The sequence below is a fragment of the Peromyscus eremicus genome, chromosome 8a (assembly GCF_949786415.1).
Source record: "Peromyscus eremicus chromosome 8a, PerEre_H2_v1, whole genome shotgun sequence".
In the NCBI taxonomy this organism is placed as follows: domain Eukaryota; kingdom Metazoa; phylum Chordata; class Mammalia; order Rodentia; family Cricetidae; genus Peromyscus; species Peromyscus eremicus.
This window is the reverse complement of record NC_081423.1, coordinates 54,229,143-54,244,563: the sequence shown is the minus strand read 5'-3', so window position 1 is coordinate 54,244,563 and position 15,421 is coordinate 54,229,143. Positions and strand designations below refer to the sequence as shown.

Below are 15,421 nucleotides of genomic sequence, written 5' to 3'. Positions count from 1 at the left end.
GTTTGTGTGGTTTGCCTGCATGTCTATGCACATACTCGCCAGGTGTTCATGGAAGTCAAAAGAGGGTGTCTGATGCCCCAGAACTCGAGTTAGATGGTTGTGAGCTGGCATGCAAGAGCAACAAATAAATGCTCTTAACCACTGGGCCTTATCTCCAGCCCCTGGTGTCCTTGATTCTTAACCTAAATATGATGGTGTAAGCCATGAATTCCTGCTCCATTAAAACCTGGATGAATTGTTAGGGGGTGCAGAGGTTTCCAAAATGAATCCATCCTGCCCTGGGGTCCAGGTCTAGTGTGGTGGGGCCAGGACGCCTACTCCACAACAGCTGGGTGCAGGTCAGCCTGAGCTCTCCCGATATCTAGGCTGTTCCAGAAGACCTTTAAGTGAGGTGGTCTTGGAGTATTATGTCTGGCGCGAGTTGAGGTGAGACCTGAGCGCGTTCCACGAAGTAACAAAGCCTGGTGTGGGTTGAGAAAAGGGTGAATTGGGGAGAGTGGGCAGCAAGGCAGAGATTCGGGATTCGGGGCCTCCCCCGCTGCACTGGCGGCTCCCAGCAGAGGGCGCAGTCTGGCCCGGTGCCTGCCGCCCTCTGACGTAAAAGAGCTTCCCGGGCGGGGGCGGGGCTTCCGGCGGTGCGCTAGGTCATCCGGTGTCTTGGCCCGGTCGTCCTTCCCTCGGCACGTGTCCTCCCCGCGATGCTTCCCCTGCTGCGCTGCGTGCCCCGCGCCCTGGGCGCCGCTGCCACGGGCCTCCGCGCCGCTGTCCCCGCCTCGCCGCTCCGGCAGCTGCTGCAGCCCGCGCCCCGGCCGTGCCTCCGGCCCTTCGGGCTGCTCAGCGTACGAGCGGGCTCCGCGCGGCGCTCCGGCCTCCTGCAGCCCCCGGCGCCCTGCTCGTGCGGCTGTGGAGCTCTGCACACCGAGGGTAAGGTTCGCACACCTAGGCTGGGGTGCAAGGGCCCAGCTTGGAACGGATCCCGAGCTGGACACTCGTGATCGCAGGCTCCCCTCCTCGTGTCTTGGAAATGTGACTTGGCAAAAGCCCGGAGGGGTCGTGGTTTGAAAATGCTGGTCATGTCTTTAGGCAAGTGGAAGCGGGTAGCTGGAAATGCTTTTCTTTTGTACGGAGAGTAATGATAGTCCGTGATGAGAAATAACTTCTGGAACCCAGTAAATACATCCTGGTGTTTTTACAGAGCGGAAACGGACGTTTTTAGGCGTCAATTGGGCTAGAAGTTTTAGAGCAGCCATAGAAACAGATTAGACACAATCCAGGTCTACAGGGTAAAGCAAATAGGCTTTTCTCTTTTTGGACCATCTTGGTTTTTCCTTTTAGGAGACAAAGCCTTTGTTGAATTCTTGACGGATGAAATTAAGGAAGAGAAGAAAATCCAGAAGCATAAGTCCCTTCCGAAGATGTCTGGAGATTGGGAACTGGAAGTGAACGGGACGGAGGCTAAATTATTGCGCAAAGTTGCTGGAGAAAAGTAAGTACTGGCCCAGGAGTTCTAGGAGACTGAATCCCTTACTCTGCAGCACCTTGTCCTGCCATCCCCAGAAGGTCCTGATTAGGCTCAGTGCTTTGATAAAGTGGTTTTTGAGGAAGAATGTAATTAGAAATTTTCTTAGGTTCCAGGGAGTACATTCACTGATACACATTTGCTAAGGCCTGGTAATTAAGGAGACATTAAGCAGCTCCAAAATGTGTAGCGGAAGTCTGTTGGGATGGCAGACAACAGGCATTGGGTTATTGATGACAGTTCTGTGCCTTGCCTGGATTTAGGCACTGGAATTTTAGGGATGTTTAAAGTACTGACAAATTCATTTGTTTAGGATTCACATAAAATTATCCCCTCTGGCTGGCGTTTGTAGTGGTTGAGAATGAAAGCTATGTAACTCTTAAGTAACAGGATGAAGTTACAGTGTAGAGAGGCCATGGAGGTAGAGAGTTCTTAGCCAAGCTTAGCTCACCCCGTCCCCTAAACTGCTTTGTTTTGGAAACAGGGTCTCTGTCTTGCACTCTAGCACAGACTGGCCACAGGCTCTTGGTCCTCCTGCTTGAGACACCTATGTGCTGAAGTCATAGGCCTGTACCACCACACCTGGTGCCCCTAAAACTGTGAAGCCCTTGTTTATGCTCTTTCGTGTTTACTCATTCACCCCCTCTTCCTTAGAGAAGTCCTACTCTGGCTCTGCTAAGTGCAAGGCCCAGGATCAATCCCCAGGGCCTCGAGCACAGTGCATTCTCACACGTATAAGAAAGCAGTTTTATCCAGTGGGGGCCTGTCATTCTAGCAGTAGATGTGGGCAGAGATAAGAAAGTTCAAGGCCAGGCGGTGGTGGCGCACGCCTTTAATCCCAGCACTCGGGAGGCAGAGCCAGGCGGATCTCTGTGAGTTCGAGGCCAGCCTGGGCTACCAAGTGAGCTCCAGGAAAGGCCCAAAGCTACACAGAGAAACCCTGTCTCAAAAAACCAAAAAAGAAAAAAAGAAAGTTCAAGGCCAGGCTGTGGTGGTGCACACCTTCAATCCCAGGGAGGCCAGCCTGGTCTACAGAGTGAGATCCAGGACAGCCAAGCCTACAGAGAGAAACCCTGTCTCAAAAAACCTTAAAAAAAAAAAAAAAAAAAAAAAAAAGGAAGTTCAAGGCCAGGAGAGGGTCTGGCCTTCGGGTGCATCTGGTGATGGCCTTCTGGCAGGATGATAAAGTTGTGGTTTCTGTCTCCTTAAAGCCTCTCAAATTCAATCTTGGGGAATCACCCTCCCCCAGCCCTTACCAGATTCTCACTATCCACCCAGCTCCATACCCTTTCTTTTTCTCTCTTTAAAAAAAAAAAAAAAAAACCGGCCAAGCAAAACAAACTGCCAGGCACACCTTTAATCCCAGTACTCAAGGCCAGTGGATCTCTAAAGTCAAGGCTAGTCTAGTCTACAGAGTAATGTCTACAAAAATATCCTTGACATTGTTTTGTGTTGGCTTTGGGGGCCTACCCTGAAGTGTGATTGATATACGCACTGATACTCCTTTGTAGAAGACTGATTTTTTTTCCCCTGGCAGCCAGTGCCAATTGCAGATGTCTTGGGTGAAGCGGGAGCCCATCTGGCTTGAGTATGCCCAGCAAAGGCCCCCTTTTTAAACACCACAGTTGACACTTACACTCTTTTGGACTACAGGGTACCCTGGACTTGATCCCTATCACTGAGGATGGGGAGATATCTCCCCCTCATAATATTGTCATTAACTTTGGGGATTGAGTTCTTACATACGTAAGGGGAGAGTGTATGCCATATTCAAACTGCTTGCCTGACGTGTGAGGCTCTGGGATCCATCCCCACCGCCGAACACACTTAGACTTGTTAGTGTTAGGGCTAAGAAACCATTGCCTGGGCAAGGGTTGCAAAGATTTGAGTCTGTTTTCTTAGAGTTCTACGGTTTCAGACCTCACGGTCTGTGACCCATTTTGTGAAAGGTTTTGATTTGTTTGTTTGGTTTGGGTTTTTTGTTGATTTTTTTTTTTTTTTTTTTTGCACAGCATAATATACATAGATCACTTGTAACTTCACCTAAATCATTTTAGGGTTTTTCAGCCAATTTTATGGCCTAGGAACCCAGCTTAGTCCAAGTTAGGCGTGTTTTATGGTTCAGCCTGCCATTTTTTTTCTATGACAAAGCAGCCTGACAGCAAGGCATTGACCAGTTCGGCTCCAGGAAGCAGCATTCAGTGTGCTCTTATATAGGTTGGCTATGCTGAAGTAGAAAAAGTCCCGAACTGCTTCCAGGTTTCATGGCAAAGGAAATTATCTCATCTTAAGACATGCTTTGGCCGGGGCGGTGGTTGCACACGCCTTTAATCTCAACAGGAGACAGAGCCAGGTGGATCTCTGTGAGTTCAAGGCCAGCCTGGTCTACAGAGCGAGTTCCAGGACAGGCTCCAAAGCTGCACAGAGAAACCCTGTCTCGAAGAAAACAAAAGAAAAAAAAAAAAATCCGTGCAACCTAAAGTTACCACAAAAGGGCCAGGATGCAGCTGTGAACGTTTACCAAGCATACACAAGGTGTTTATTTGAGCTCCAGAACCTCAAAAAGGGGGAAAGGAAAAGTTAGTGGGTGTTTCAGTTCCTTGTTTGTGATTGTGCAAAGTGTGATTGTGCAAGGTGAATCTGTTCGGCAGTGTTTTGTGAGGCTTTTTTTCTGGGGCAGATGACTGCCCACCTCCATCAGCTTCCCTGGAAAGACACCAGGATGCCAGCCTTGTTTAAAAGTTCTCAGTTCCCAGGGCAGCCAGCTGGGATGGAGACATTGTTTCAGCGTGCCTTTGCACGGGTGTTACTGTAGCAGGCCTCCCTCTTCTGTGTATCCCTCAGTTAACATTGTACCTTGGTGTGTTTGCACTTGCCTCTCTAGGATCACTGTCACTTTCAACATTAACAACAGCATCCCTCCAACATTTGATGGTGAAGAGGAGCCCTCACAAGGGCAGAAGGCTGAAGAACAGGAGGTAAGCCTGTTCTTACTGCAGCCAGCCATTTATCTATCCTGAAAGGCAAGGGCTGGGTTGTTTTTTTTTTGTTGTTGTTGTTGTTGTTGGTTTGGTTTGGTTTTTTGAGACAGGGTTTCTCTGTGTAACAGCCCTGGCTGTCCTGGAACTTGCTTTATAGACCAGGCTGGCCTCGAACTCACAGACATCCGCCTTTCTCTGCCTCCCAAGTACTAGGATTAAAGCCATGTGCCATCACACCGTGCTGGAAGGACTGTTTCTTTTCCCATCTTTTAAAAAATTTCTCTCCTGCAGCCAGGCCCTAGTGTCACATGCAGTTAATCCCAGCACTTGAGGGACAGAGGCAAGGGGAATCTGAGTTTGAGGCCAGTCTGGTCTATAGATTGAGTTCCAGGACAGCCAGGGCTACACAGAGAAACCCTGTCTCAAAAAAAAAATCCCCCTTCCCTCCCAAAAATAAAATTTTTTCCTCATGCTAGGAGGAGGTGGGGATGTCACTCCCTGTGACTAGAGCAGTAGTTTGGAATGAGTTTCAGCTGGAGTTGAGGGCCCTGTTCTAGGGTACATTGCCCCCCTGCAGGTTCTAGGCTTCATTGTTGGGCCTGTGCTCTCTTTATGCCTGTGTTTTGGGACGGGGGAGTTCTTGGTATCAAGACAGTATCATTTGACGTGTTTCAGTGTAAAAGATGTTCTAACAACTGGGTGGTCAGTACTAGTCATTTGGCCAAAATAAGGCTGAGGGACTTAAGGAAAAAAATGTAAATTGTGTTTATTCATTCACTTATTTGTTATGTTATTTGTACGTGTGCACTTGAAGTCAAAAGCAACTTCCAGGAATCAGTTTATCCTTCTGCCATGCGGGTCCCAGGGCTGAACCGAGGTCATCAGGCTTTGGTGGCAAACACCTTTACTTGATGAGCCATCCTGCTAGCCCAGCCTTAAGAGATTTCTAACATTTGGCCAGCTGAGAGTTTCCCTTAGGGTGCTGGCCCACATGGCTGGATCTAGATAATATTCAAGTGTTTTAGAAATGGTATGCCTGGCTTAGAAGCCAACCATTGTGAGGGCCACAGGATCCCCGGGCCATCTGACTAAGCAGATGTCAGCACTGTTTACACACAAGTGTGAACAGCAGAGTCCCTGTTGTGCTTGTCATAGTGTGCACCCCGACTCCTTACCCACTGTCTGGGCCTGTCCCTTAGGTCACCGTAAAAAAAAGCTGCTGCATTTTCCCGTTAAGGTGGCCACTTAGCCAGAGCTCTGTGTGCCAGGCTCCAGTCCTAATCTAAAGCAGCCACAGGGGAAGGAGCTCCAGGTCCATGCGTTAGCCATCTCTGCGAGGTGTGGGAGCAGAAACAGCTCTGAAGGGCTGGTTCACAGCTGTGCCTGGACTTCAGACACCACTGTAAACCCCATGTTCTTTTAGAAAGGAAGTTGCTAACAGGATTGATGAACTGCTTTAGTGTTATGTTGGAAGATGGCCATGGCTATCACACTCTGCACCACCTGAGGCTGTTGTCGGTCCAGGTGTGTGCGCCGCAACAGCCTGGCTAATGTTAGTTTTCTTTATCCAGCTGCCAAATAAATTACCCACAGAGGCTTATTACTTGTGAATGCCCAATCCTTAGCTTGGCTTATTTCTAGCCAGCTTTCCTTAGCTTAAATTATTCCATCTACCTTTTGCCTCTGGGCTTTTTTGTTTTCTTACTTTCACTCTTACTCTGTGGTGGGTGGCTGGGTGGCTGCCCCCAGTGTCCTCCTATCCTTGTTCTCTTGCTCCTTCTTCCTTTTCCTCCCAGATTTCTCCTCCTATTTATTCTCTCTGCCTGCCAGCCCCACCCATCCTTTTCCTGCCTCGCTATTGGCCATTCAGCTCTTTACTAGACCATCAGGTGTTTTAGACGGCAAAGTAACAGCTTCACAGAGTTAAACAGATGCAGCATAAAAGAATGCAACACATCTTAAAATAATATTCTACAACAGGCTAAAATTATCCCAACCTAATGGCAGTGGGTATCAGACACTCTGCACCACCTGGGGCCATTGGTCTGGGTGTGTGCACCCCAACAGCACTGGCATGTACTGACTTGTCCCTGTTTCTCCAGCCAGAACTGACATCAACTCCCAATTTTGTGGTTGAAGTCACAAAGAGTGATGGCAAGAAGACCCTTGTACTGGACTGTCACTATCCTGAGGATGAGGTTTGTAGGGTGGAGTGTCTTCTGATCTCATGTAACATGTACAAGAACCTGGTAATCTAGACCAGGACGGGAGGGGAAGGCAGGTGAGAGTGGGGGGGGAACTGCAGAGCCTTTCTTGGCACCTCAGTTCTTACCTCTGCTGTCCCTCAGATTGGACAAGAAGATGAGGCCGAGAGTGATATTTTCTCTATCAAGGAGGTTAGCTTTCAAGCCACTGGTGACTCTGAATGGAGGGATACTAACTACACACTCAACACGGACTCCCTGGACTGGGTGAGTGCTGGCTGAGATGGAGGGTGCTTGGCTGTTGCAGGGTCAAGGAATGGAAGTGGCCTTCTGTGTTTTCATCGTGCAGTAGCCCACGTGGGAATGTCACAGGACAACTCTGGGGACGTGGTTCTATCCTTCCACTATGTGGGTCCCAAGAAACCAACACCTTTACCTGTTAAGCCATCTTGCTGACCCAGTTTTGATCTTGTTCTGCTGTTGTTCAAGCTACTCGATATTTTTCTTCCCAGGCCTTGTATGACCACCTGATGGATTTCCTTGCCGACCGCGGGGTGGACAACACTTTTGCAGATGAGTTGGTGGAGCTCAGTACAGCCCTAGAGCACCAAGAATATATCACCTTTCTCGAAGACCTCAAAAGTTTTGTCAAGAGCCAGTAGAACTGTCAAAAGACTGAGGGCTTTAATTTAAATGGCAAGCTTTGGCCAGTGAACAAAAGCTTCCTTGACATCAGAATTATGCTTTGAAATGGCCGTCATCCTAATATCATGGCAGGAAGAAAGCAGGTCTACATTACTGCTGCTAAGCTTCCAACTGCTACTCATTTGGGTGTTTTTCTCCTGTATAAACCTATTGTTTGTAGGTTTTTGTATAACATAATGATGGACAATAAAATTGATTTTATCTCCTCCAAGAAGAAACAGACTCTTTTTCTTTTGCCCTGCATCAGAACACCAAGAGCAGAGATGTTTGAACAGTTTTAATGTAAAATAAGTTATATACAAGAGGCTTGTGCATGCAGAGACCCTCTCAGAGGGAATGAGTTGTCAGCCCAGCAGTGAAGTGTGAGGCCAGGATGATTAGAGGATCACAGCCCAAGTGTCACAAGCCTGGATTAAACAGAAAACAAGTTAGTGTAAATTACATTCTAGCCATGAACTAGTAGGTGGGCTGGTCTTAAACTCCTGGGCTCAGATTATCCTACCTCAGCTTCCCAAGCAGCGTACCTTGTCATGCCTGCCTGCTTGCTCTTTAACTGCCCTTTCCATCCTCTCCAGTACTATTCTGAAACTGACATTTCAAAGAACTTGATGCACACCTTTCATCTCCAGCACTGGAAAGGAGGAGGCAGGCACATCTCTGAGTTTGAGGCCAGCCTGGCACATGTAGCAAGTTCTAGACCAGCCAGGGTAGATCACATTTCCCCCAAAAAAGAATTTAACATGAGCTCTGCTACCATTTGAAATTCTACAAGGCTGAAGTGCCACTTCTCTTCGTGTGTGTGTGTGTGTGTGTGTGTGTGTGTGTGTGTGTGTGTGTGTAGGCCTCAAGTTGACAGATGTCTCCCTCAATTGCTCTCTATTGACCAAGGACTCTAGCTGAACCTGGAGTTCCTTGATTGGCTAGTCTGCAGTCAGCTTGTCTCAAGCATCTCCCTGCCTCTGGCCTTGTGAACTGGGGGACTATAGGTAGCCATCATGCCTACCTGGCTTTTTTGTTTTGTTTTTCGAGACAAGGTTTTTCTGTGTAATAGGCCTGGCTGTCCTGGACAGGCTCTGTAGACCAGGCTGGGCTCAAATTCACAGAGATCCACCTGCCTGGGACTAAAGGCATGCGCCACCACTGCCCGGCACCTACATGACTTTATATGGGTTCTGGGATCCAAACTCAGTTCCTCATTCTTGCAAAAGAGCCATCTCAGCACTGCACTTTTTTTTTTTTTTTTTTTTTTTTTCCGAGACAGGGTTTCTCTGTGTAGCTTTGCACCTTTCCTGGATCTCACTCTAGACCAGGCTAGCCTCGAACTCACAGAGATCCGCCTGCCTCTGCCTCCCGAGTGCTGGGATTAAAGGCGTGCGCCACCACAGCCCGGCTTGCACTCACTTTCTAAGAAGGCAGAGGCTGAGGTCATTTGGCCTGTGCCTCTTCAACTCTTCCACTTCAGTTCACTTGTAAAAACCCATTAACTATCTACTGTGCACCGACTCAGAGGAGAAAAAACAAACATACAGTGGGTGTAAGAAAAACAAGTGGGAGAAAAATATTCCTTGTCTTCAGAAACAAAGACAAACAGGTCACTCCAGCAGTGTTAAGGGAAACCTGGTGTCAGGTACAGCTGGAGCCCAAAAGTACTGGACAATTTTATGTGTGGTTCAGGTTACTACTGAGTATCTGGCACATTGTAGCACTCAGTGACTCCAAAGTTCCCCTGTTTGGGACCTGGGAGCTATAATATGTATATACTAACACTGGTTCCCACAGCAAACTCATTCCATATGCTTCAATTCTTCGTGTGTGTGTGTGTGTGTGTGTGTGTGTGTGTGTGTGTGTGTGTGTCACACACAAGCACACTATATGGTGTGGAAGACAAAAGACAATTTGCAGGAACGTTTCTCTGCTTCTACCACATGAGGTCCAAGGCTTGAACTCGGGTTGTCAGGCTTGGCAGCAAGTGCTCTTACCTACTGAGCCATCTTGACAGCCCAACATCTGTTTCTGAGACAGGTTCTCACTATGTAGTCGAGGCTGGGCTTAAACTTCCTGTTTCAGCCTCCCTAGTATGGGATTACAGATAAGTGCTACCACACCCAGCTGATACTTTCTCTGAAGTAAATCCCTCAAAAAAAAAACATGTTTATTTACCTTTTTCTAAGCCATTATTTCCACCAAGAGGGGAACAGAACTGACTGCTGATGTGCTCTTACAACTGACTAGATCCTATGGAGGCTTACCAGGCAGCTCATCAGAAGACTGGGCTTCTCTTCTGTTCCACCGGTGACTGAAAATTCAGGCGTGTGGGGACAGTGTGCACCGTGTTCATTTATGTTATCCTCCAAACAGGCACGCAGCTTCTGCTCTGTCAACCCTGGAGACTGGCAAAGTTCAACCACAACTAATCTTTTTAAATTTTTTTTTTTTTTTTTGGTTTTTTTCGAGACAAGGTTTCTCTGTGTAGTTTTGGTGCCTATCCTGGATCTCACTCTGTAGACCAGGCTGGCCTCGAACTCACAGAGATCCGCCTGGCTCTGCCTCCCAAGTGCTGGGATTAAAGGCGTGGGCCACCACCGGGCTTAAGATTTTTTTTTTTTTTTTTAAAGATTTATTTATTTATTATGTATACAGCATGTATGCCTGCAGGCCAGAAGAGGGCACCAGATCTCGTTATAGATGGTTGTGAGCCACCATGTGGTTGCTGGGAATTGAACTCAGGACCTCTGGAAGAGCAGTCAGTGCTCTTAACCTCTGAGCCATCTCTCCAGCCCCCAAGAATTTTTTTATTGGTGTTTTTGCCTGTATGTATGTCTGTGTGAGGGTGTTGGGTTCTGGAGTTACAGACAGTTGTGAGTTGCTATATGGGTACTGGGAATTGAACCCTGATCCTCTGGAAGAGCAATCAGTGCTCTCAACCCTGAACCATCTCTCCAGGCCCAACTAATCTTAAATACTATATAACCAGCAGGTTGACAACCTGAATCGCCAATCAAGACAGTTTGATTCTTTGGAGGCTTAGACTGTTGGGGGCTGGGATTGCAGCTCAGGTGGTAGAATGCTCGCCTGGCAAACATTCCCAGCACAGTGTAAAGACCAGGTGGAGTGGCACAAGCCTGTAACCCAGCACCTGGAAGGGACGTCAGAACAACCAGAAGTTGAGCTATAAGTGAGTTTGAGGCCAGCCTGGGCTACTACTTAGACTCTGCCTCAAAACCAAAAAAGGGGATCTGGAGAGATGGCTCAGTGTTCAAGAGCACTTGCTGCTCTTCCAGAGGACCTGGGCTGACAGCACCCACATGGCAGCTCCCAACCAACTATAACTCCAGTTCTAGGGGATCCAACACCCTCTTCTTACTTCCAGGGCTCCAGACACATACACAGTACACAGACATACATGCAGGCAAAACACAGGAGTCTATCTGGCAGGCTACTAGGAACAGATCTTGTTTCCTATTGGCCAAGATGCTAAGGAGTCCTGGCTTTCACCCCAGGAAGCCACTCTGCCATGCTTTCTCTGGCATGATGCACTGACCCCTCTGAAGTCCTAAACCAAAATAACCCTCTCTCAGGTTATTGCTGCAGGATCCTGTCAGTGACAAGAAGGGTAACGCACAGATGTGTACAACTGACTCCAAACCGCCACCAGAAGCTCTTTAATACAGTCGGTGTAATAGGGAATGTGTGTGGACACTTACGTGAAATGGGATGTGCAGGCCACACGGACACGTGACCACACTGTTCATTATTCTCAGGTTGTACCTAGAGACAGAATTAGGATTCCCAGATCACTGTGGTAACAAGACCTGGTTCCCTATACCTCTCAGTCAATAAACTAGGGTGCAGAGGCATCACCCTTACTTTGGAGTAGGGAATGAGAACCGATAATACTAAAAAGATTTTGAAAAGCCTTACTTTATACACACAGGACAGATGAGGGGGTTTGCTTCCCACTCAGCCAACATGCTGTTGAGACAATTTTCATCAAACTGTAAGCTCTTCTCATACTCGCTTATGATGGACTTTTCTGCAAGGCAAAAGGCCCAGGATTGTCCTGTACCTGTAGGGCAGGTCTATTCTATTTTACAGATAAATGTGAAACCTAGTCAAGACAAGGCTATATGGAGTAAGTCACTGTGATATAAGATGCAAAACTGTGTACTCTACACAATGCTCTCAGAACCTCAAGAAGCAGATGCTCGCAAACTCATGGGCAAACAATAAAGAATGGATGAAAGCTGGCCCTCGGGTGTACATGTAAAGATATGCCCACACATGCAGAGTGACAAGTTTACTATTCAAGAGGCAGATTTCGTTATGCTATCCTGGCTAGTCTGAAACTGAGGCTCAATCGCCTTCCTGAAAGCCCACCCTCCTCCAAGAGATCGCAAGCAGCTGGCCCTACAGGCACAGCCGCAGTGCTCAGGTGAACGAAGAAGCAAGAGGCAGGATAAAATAAACATGGACACTGCTTCCCAGCTCTACCACTGACTAGCTATGAGGATACTGTTTTCTATTCGTCTAATCCCATCTTTCACAGTAGTCAGAATGGAGGAAACGGTACCATAAATGAGAAGTTCCTGGCACAGAGCCAACGGCCCTCACTGTTGGGATGACAGACGGCCAAGAATTAAGAGTCCAAACAGCCTTCTGGACACTCAACTGATGATTGAAGTCGAAGAACAGGAATTAAGAACTAATCCTAGGGCTGAGGATATAGCTTTAGAGTTTACCTCCATGCCAAGACTCTGGGTTTAATCCCTAGCCCCCAAACAATCGAAAACAATAAAACCAATCCTGAGTCAAGGTAGGGCCAGCGTAAGAGTAGGTGCACGTAGGTAGGAGAGACTACATCTGGAATTACCTTCATCACACAGCTCCTGTTCGATGTCCTGCAGCACAGCTAGGTCCCCTGGCAGTCCCAACTACAAGAGAAAGTGGAGGGAGTATAGCTCAGATGGGCAGCACTAGCCCAGCATGCAAGAGCCTGGGTTTGATTCCTGAGCATGGCACAGACAGACAGACAGACAGAGCAGAAAGTGGTGTCTTCACCTTCCATGTGAAGTATTAATCGGCCACCAGGTCCCATGGGGATTTGTAACCAAAAGCTGCCTCGAAGACCCCAGATTTACCTGGCAAAACTGGTCTAGTTTGCATGCAGAATCTGCTGACAGTATAGCAATGTGGCCACGCTGAACTAACAACAAATGATCAAAGTACCCACCACCAAACTTAAGGGAGATAAAATCAGGGAGCACTTAAGGAAAAGTCCTAAGACGGGCCACGTGAAAAGGTCTAGTCTTAGAAAAGCTGTTTTAGCTTCTGTAAAGCTGGAATAAGACCGACCTGAGAAGCCTGTTGTGAACACTAACTGTGGTGATGTTATGCCGACCATTTAGCATACTGCAGGACACACAGATGCCCCTCAGAATGCATCATTATTATACAATGCTTTGATTTCAAGGGTTTTCATGTTTTGCTACACAATTCTCATAATGTTGGTGCCATTTTCTCTATTTTATGTAAATGTAAAAACTAAGGCCCAAAGAAACACAGTACAGCTGTGAGTCAGTCAAACTAAACAGAATTCCTAAATCCTGATGCTAGCCCATAGCCTTGCCTGATACACTGTAAATAGTTTTCTATGGACACACAACTCCAAACTCTGATTGTCTGGAATCAGAATGTTGCTGTAGACATCCTTTTCAAAGAGAGGTCCCTAACCCATTCCTAGTGAGTCAAAGTTTCCAATGGGGAAAGCAAGAATGACATTTCCTTCCCTTTTAGCTTCATAAGTTATTAAGTTTCATTACAAGGTTGCCACGTGCCTAAAGTCTAGTATTGCAGAACCAACCATCAATATAGAATAATCTACTCAGAAGGAGAAAGGCCTGAGCCAAAAGGCTCTTAGAATTATGCTTGGGGGCTGGGAAGTCGGTAGGTTGAAAAGACCTGGATAAACAGAAAGATGTCACCAGAAGTTCTTTGTAGAGCAGCCAGCCCCTAGCCACAGCCCTCTTGACTGACCTGAATCAAGGCCTCTGGATAATTCTCTACTGACTGCAAAGAATTCCACTCTTCCTCCATCACTTCTTGCACAAGCAATCTGTCTGAGGCTCTCCCTGGTGTACCACTTGCAGCCTGGCGGTACTTGTTCAGGAGCCTGTGCCGGCTGTTTCTCATTCTCTCGAGACATCTCTGGGGGGGGGGGGGGGTTCAGGACAGTAAAAGTAAGAAAAGGTCAATTCCACTAAAAAAGAAAGGGAAAAAAAACTCCAATTAGTTCGTAAAATATTAAAAGAATTTTAGATGCGAAATTTCATATTCTCAAGTCCTCATCCACACACAGACAGGTAAAATCACAGTGCTTTGCTCATGCATCTCCAGATTCCTATATATTAGGTTTTATCTTGAATGCAAGCAGTTGGGTACGCAGCACCTGCATCCACAGACTGACCTCAGACATTGATATGGCTTCCAAATTCCTGCTACTGTACATATGGCTTTAGTAATGATCTTCTACAACAGTACTTCTCAACCCTGATGATTTTTTTTATGTGCGTATGTGTGTGCCAGTATGAGTTTATGTGCACTGCATGAGTGCAGGTGCCCACAGAGGCCGGACGATGGCAATGGTGGATGCCTTGGAACTGGAGTTACAGCCACCAGGTCTGCTGCAGGAGCATAGGCGCACTTAACACTTAGCCATCTCTCCACCCTCAACTCAGGACGATTTTTGGTTGTCACAGCTCTGCTGGTAGAACTGCTATTGGCTGATGCCATTTAGGAGGTAGGCCAAGGAATCTGCACCTAAGTGTTCTACATCGTACAGAACAATCTCCCATAACCGAACTCTCCCCTTCAAAATGTCAGTATTCACGGCTGAGAAACCCTACTCCACATAATATTTCCAGCACTGCGATTGTTTTTTCTAGAATATACCCACTCCTTTAGAGACTGCTGAACAGAGAGCTATGCTATTTCTCAGAGGGACTATTTGACTTCAGAAGGCTTACCACAACTCTCCTAACAGTAACTGAGATTCTTCTGACTCTTCAGAAGAAAAATAACTTCTATCTCATACGACAAAAGAATACAGAGTGCTTCTCTCTGTAACTCAATATTAAGTGGTGGTGTCACAGCAAGCATCAGCTACCGCTGTCATGACACTTAACATTTGAAACAAACTCGAATCCAAAAACAAAGCTTCCTGGGATAGCACCTACTCCAGCCAAAAGCCTGAAAGGTAGCAGGCGGTGGCCAGGACCCAGGCCTGTGGCAGTAGTCTTGAGTTCGAGATCCTTCTCGCTGGCTAGGCACTCCGGGCACCTGCTTCACGACCAATAGCGAAGCGAGGGAACAGAGGACAGTGGTCCTTGGGACAGATTAGGGAAGTGATTACGACCCAAATCTCACACTTACCTTCCTGAAAGCTTCTTTCCAGGGCGGCGAGCCCACTTGTTTGTACAACCAGCGGTGCGGAGACCCCGAGGACTCTGCCATCTCCTAACCGGAGACGGCTCCCAAATCCCCGCCCCCTAGCCGCGCGCAAAGGATTCCGGAAGTTCTAGTTTCTGGGCGCTGACTGCCCTTCAGGTCGTAAGGTCTTCTAGGAACTCTCTAGTGTCTATCCCCTCACAGAGGCAGGCTTAGGGAAATCCACGGATGGATGAAGTAGTGGCTGATGAGGAGTAAACACCACCTGGGCTGAGGGAGGTGCGTCTTGAGTGGAAGTTCTGAGTTTATCCAGGGGGAGGCGTCAGCAGACAATTAGATGCACACACCCCGTTCTTAACCCTACGCACTGGCCTTCCAAAGCCGTCTCTAACCCCGCGAAGTGGTTGACCCCGCCCCGCCCCGCCCCGCCCACTTTGGCGTCATTCTGCGGCGCTGTAGATTGGCTTTCCTCTAGTGATGCCTGCCTAGCGGGCCCATCCCTCGGGATTCCTACTCGCTGATAGGCTGAAGCCGTGAAGTGCTGGTCGCGGATTGGCTACGCGCCGCGG

The 15,421-nt window shown here is 47.8% G+C and overlaps 2 protein-coding genes across 3 annotated transcripts; one reads left to right on the top strand and one right to left on the bottom strand.

Annotated features, from left to right (window-relative positions):
* The first annotated feature begins 683 nt into the window (after positions 1–683).
* C1qbp (complement C1q binding protein) lies at positions 684–7,627 on the top strand. Its single transcript, XM_059271096.1, has 6 exons — positions 684–924; positions 1,336–1,486; positions 4,404–4,497; positions 6,603–6,698; positions 6,849–6,971; positions 7,217–7,627. The coding sequence occupies exons 1-6, from the start codon at positions 699–701 to the stop codon at positions 7,364–7,366; spliced, it is 840 nt and encodes a 279-aa protein (XP_059127079.1). The 5' UTR covers positions 684–698; the 3' UTR covers positions 7,367–7,627.
* Positions 7,628–7,671: 44 nt separating this feature from the next.
* Positions 7,672–15,270, bottom strand: Rpain (RPA interacting protein). 2 transcript variants are annotated; one of them, XM_059271097.1, is made up of 7 exons: positions 14,838–15,269; positions 13,443–13,613; positions 12,280–12,340; positions 11,331–11,442; positions 11,114–11,177; positions 9,659–9,799; positions 7,672–7,816 (listed from the first exon to the last, which is right to left on the bottom strand). In XM_059271097.1, the coding sequence occupies exons 1-7, from the start codon at positions 14,916–14,918 to the stop codon at positions 7,787–7,789; spliced, it is 660 nt and encodes a 219-aa protein (XP_059127080.1). In that variant the 5' UTR covers positions 14,919–15,269; the 3' UTR covers positions 7,672–7,786. The 2 variants fall into 2 exon arrangements, with proteins under 2 accessions (XP_059127080.1, XP_059127081.1); XM_059271098.1 differs by lacking the exons at positions 7,672–7,816; positions 11,114–11,177 and having other exon boundaries at positions 9,673–9,799; positions 14,838–15,270.
* Between the last annotated feature and the right edge of the window lie 151 nt (positions 15,271–15,421).

What these genes read in the sequence shown, in the direction of transcription:
- C1qbp (XM_059271096.1), top strand. Translation starts at nt 699, where the DNA reads ATGCTTCCCCTGCTGCGCTGCGTGCCCCGCGCCCTGGGCGCCGCTGCC. An exon ending in TGGAGCTCTGCACACCGAGG is followed by an intron (nt 925 to 1,335) that starts GTAAGGTTCGCA and finishes TTTTCCTTTTAG; the next exon opens with GAGACAAAGCCTTTGTTGAA. An exon ending in GTCACTATCCTGAGGATGAG is followed by an intron (nt 6,699 to 6,848) that starts GTTTGTAGGGTG and finishes GCTGTCCCTCAG; the next exon opens with ATTGGACAAGAAGATGAGGC.
- Rpain (XM_059271097.1), bottom strand. Translation starts at nt 14,918, where the DNA reads ATGGCAGAGTCCTCGGGGTCTCCGCACCGCTGGTTGTACAAACAAGTG. An exon ending in ACAGGAGCTGTGTGATGAAG is followed by an intron (nt 11,443 to 12,279) that starts GTAATTCCAGAT and finishes TTTGCCTTGCAG; the next exon opens with AAAAGTCCATCATAAGCGAG. An exon ending in GCCTGCACATCCCATTTCAC is followed by an intron (nt 9,800 to 11,113) that starts GTAAGTGTCCAC and finishes GAACTTTGCCAG; the next exon opens with TCTCCAGGGTTGACAGAGCA.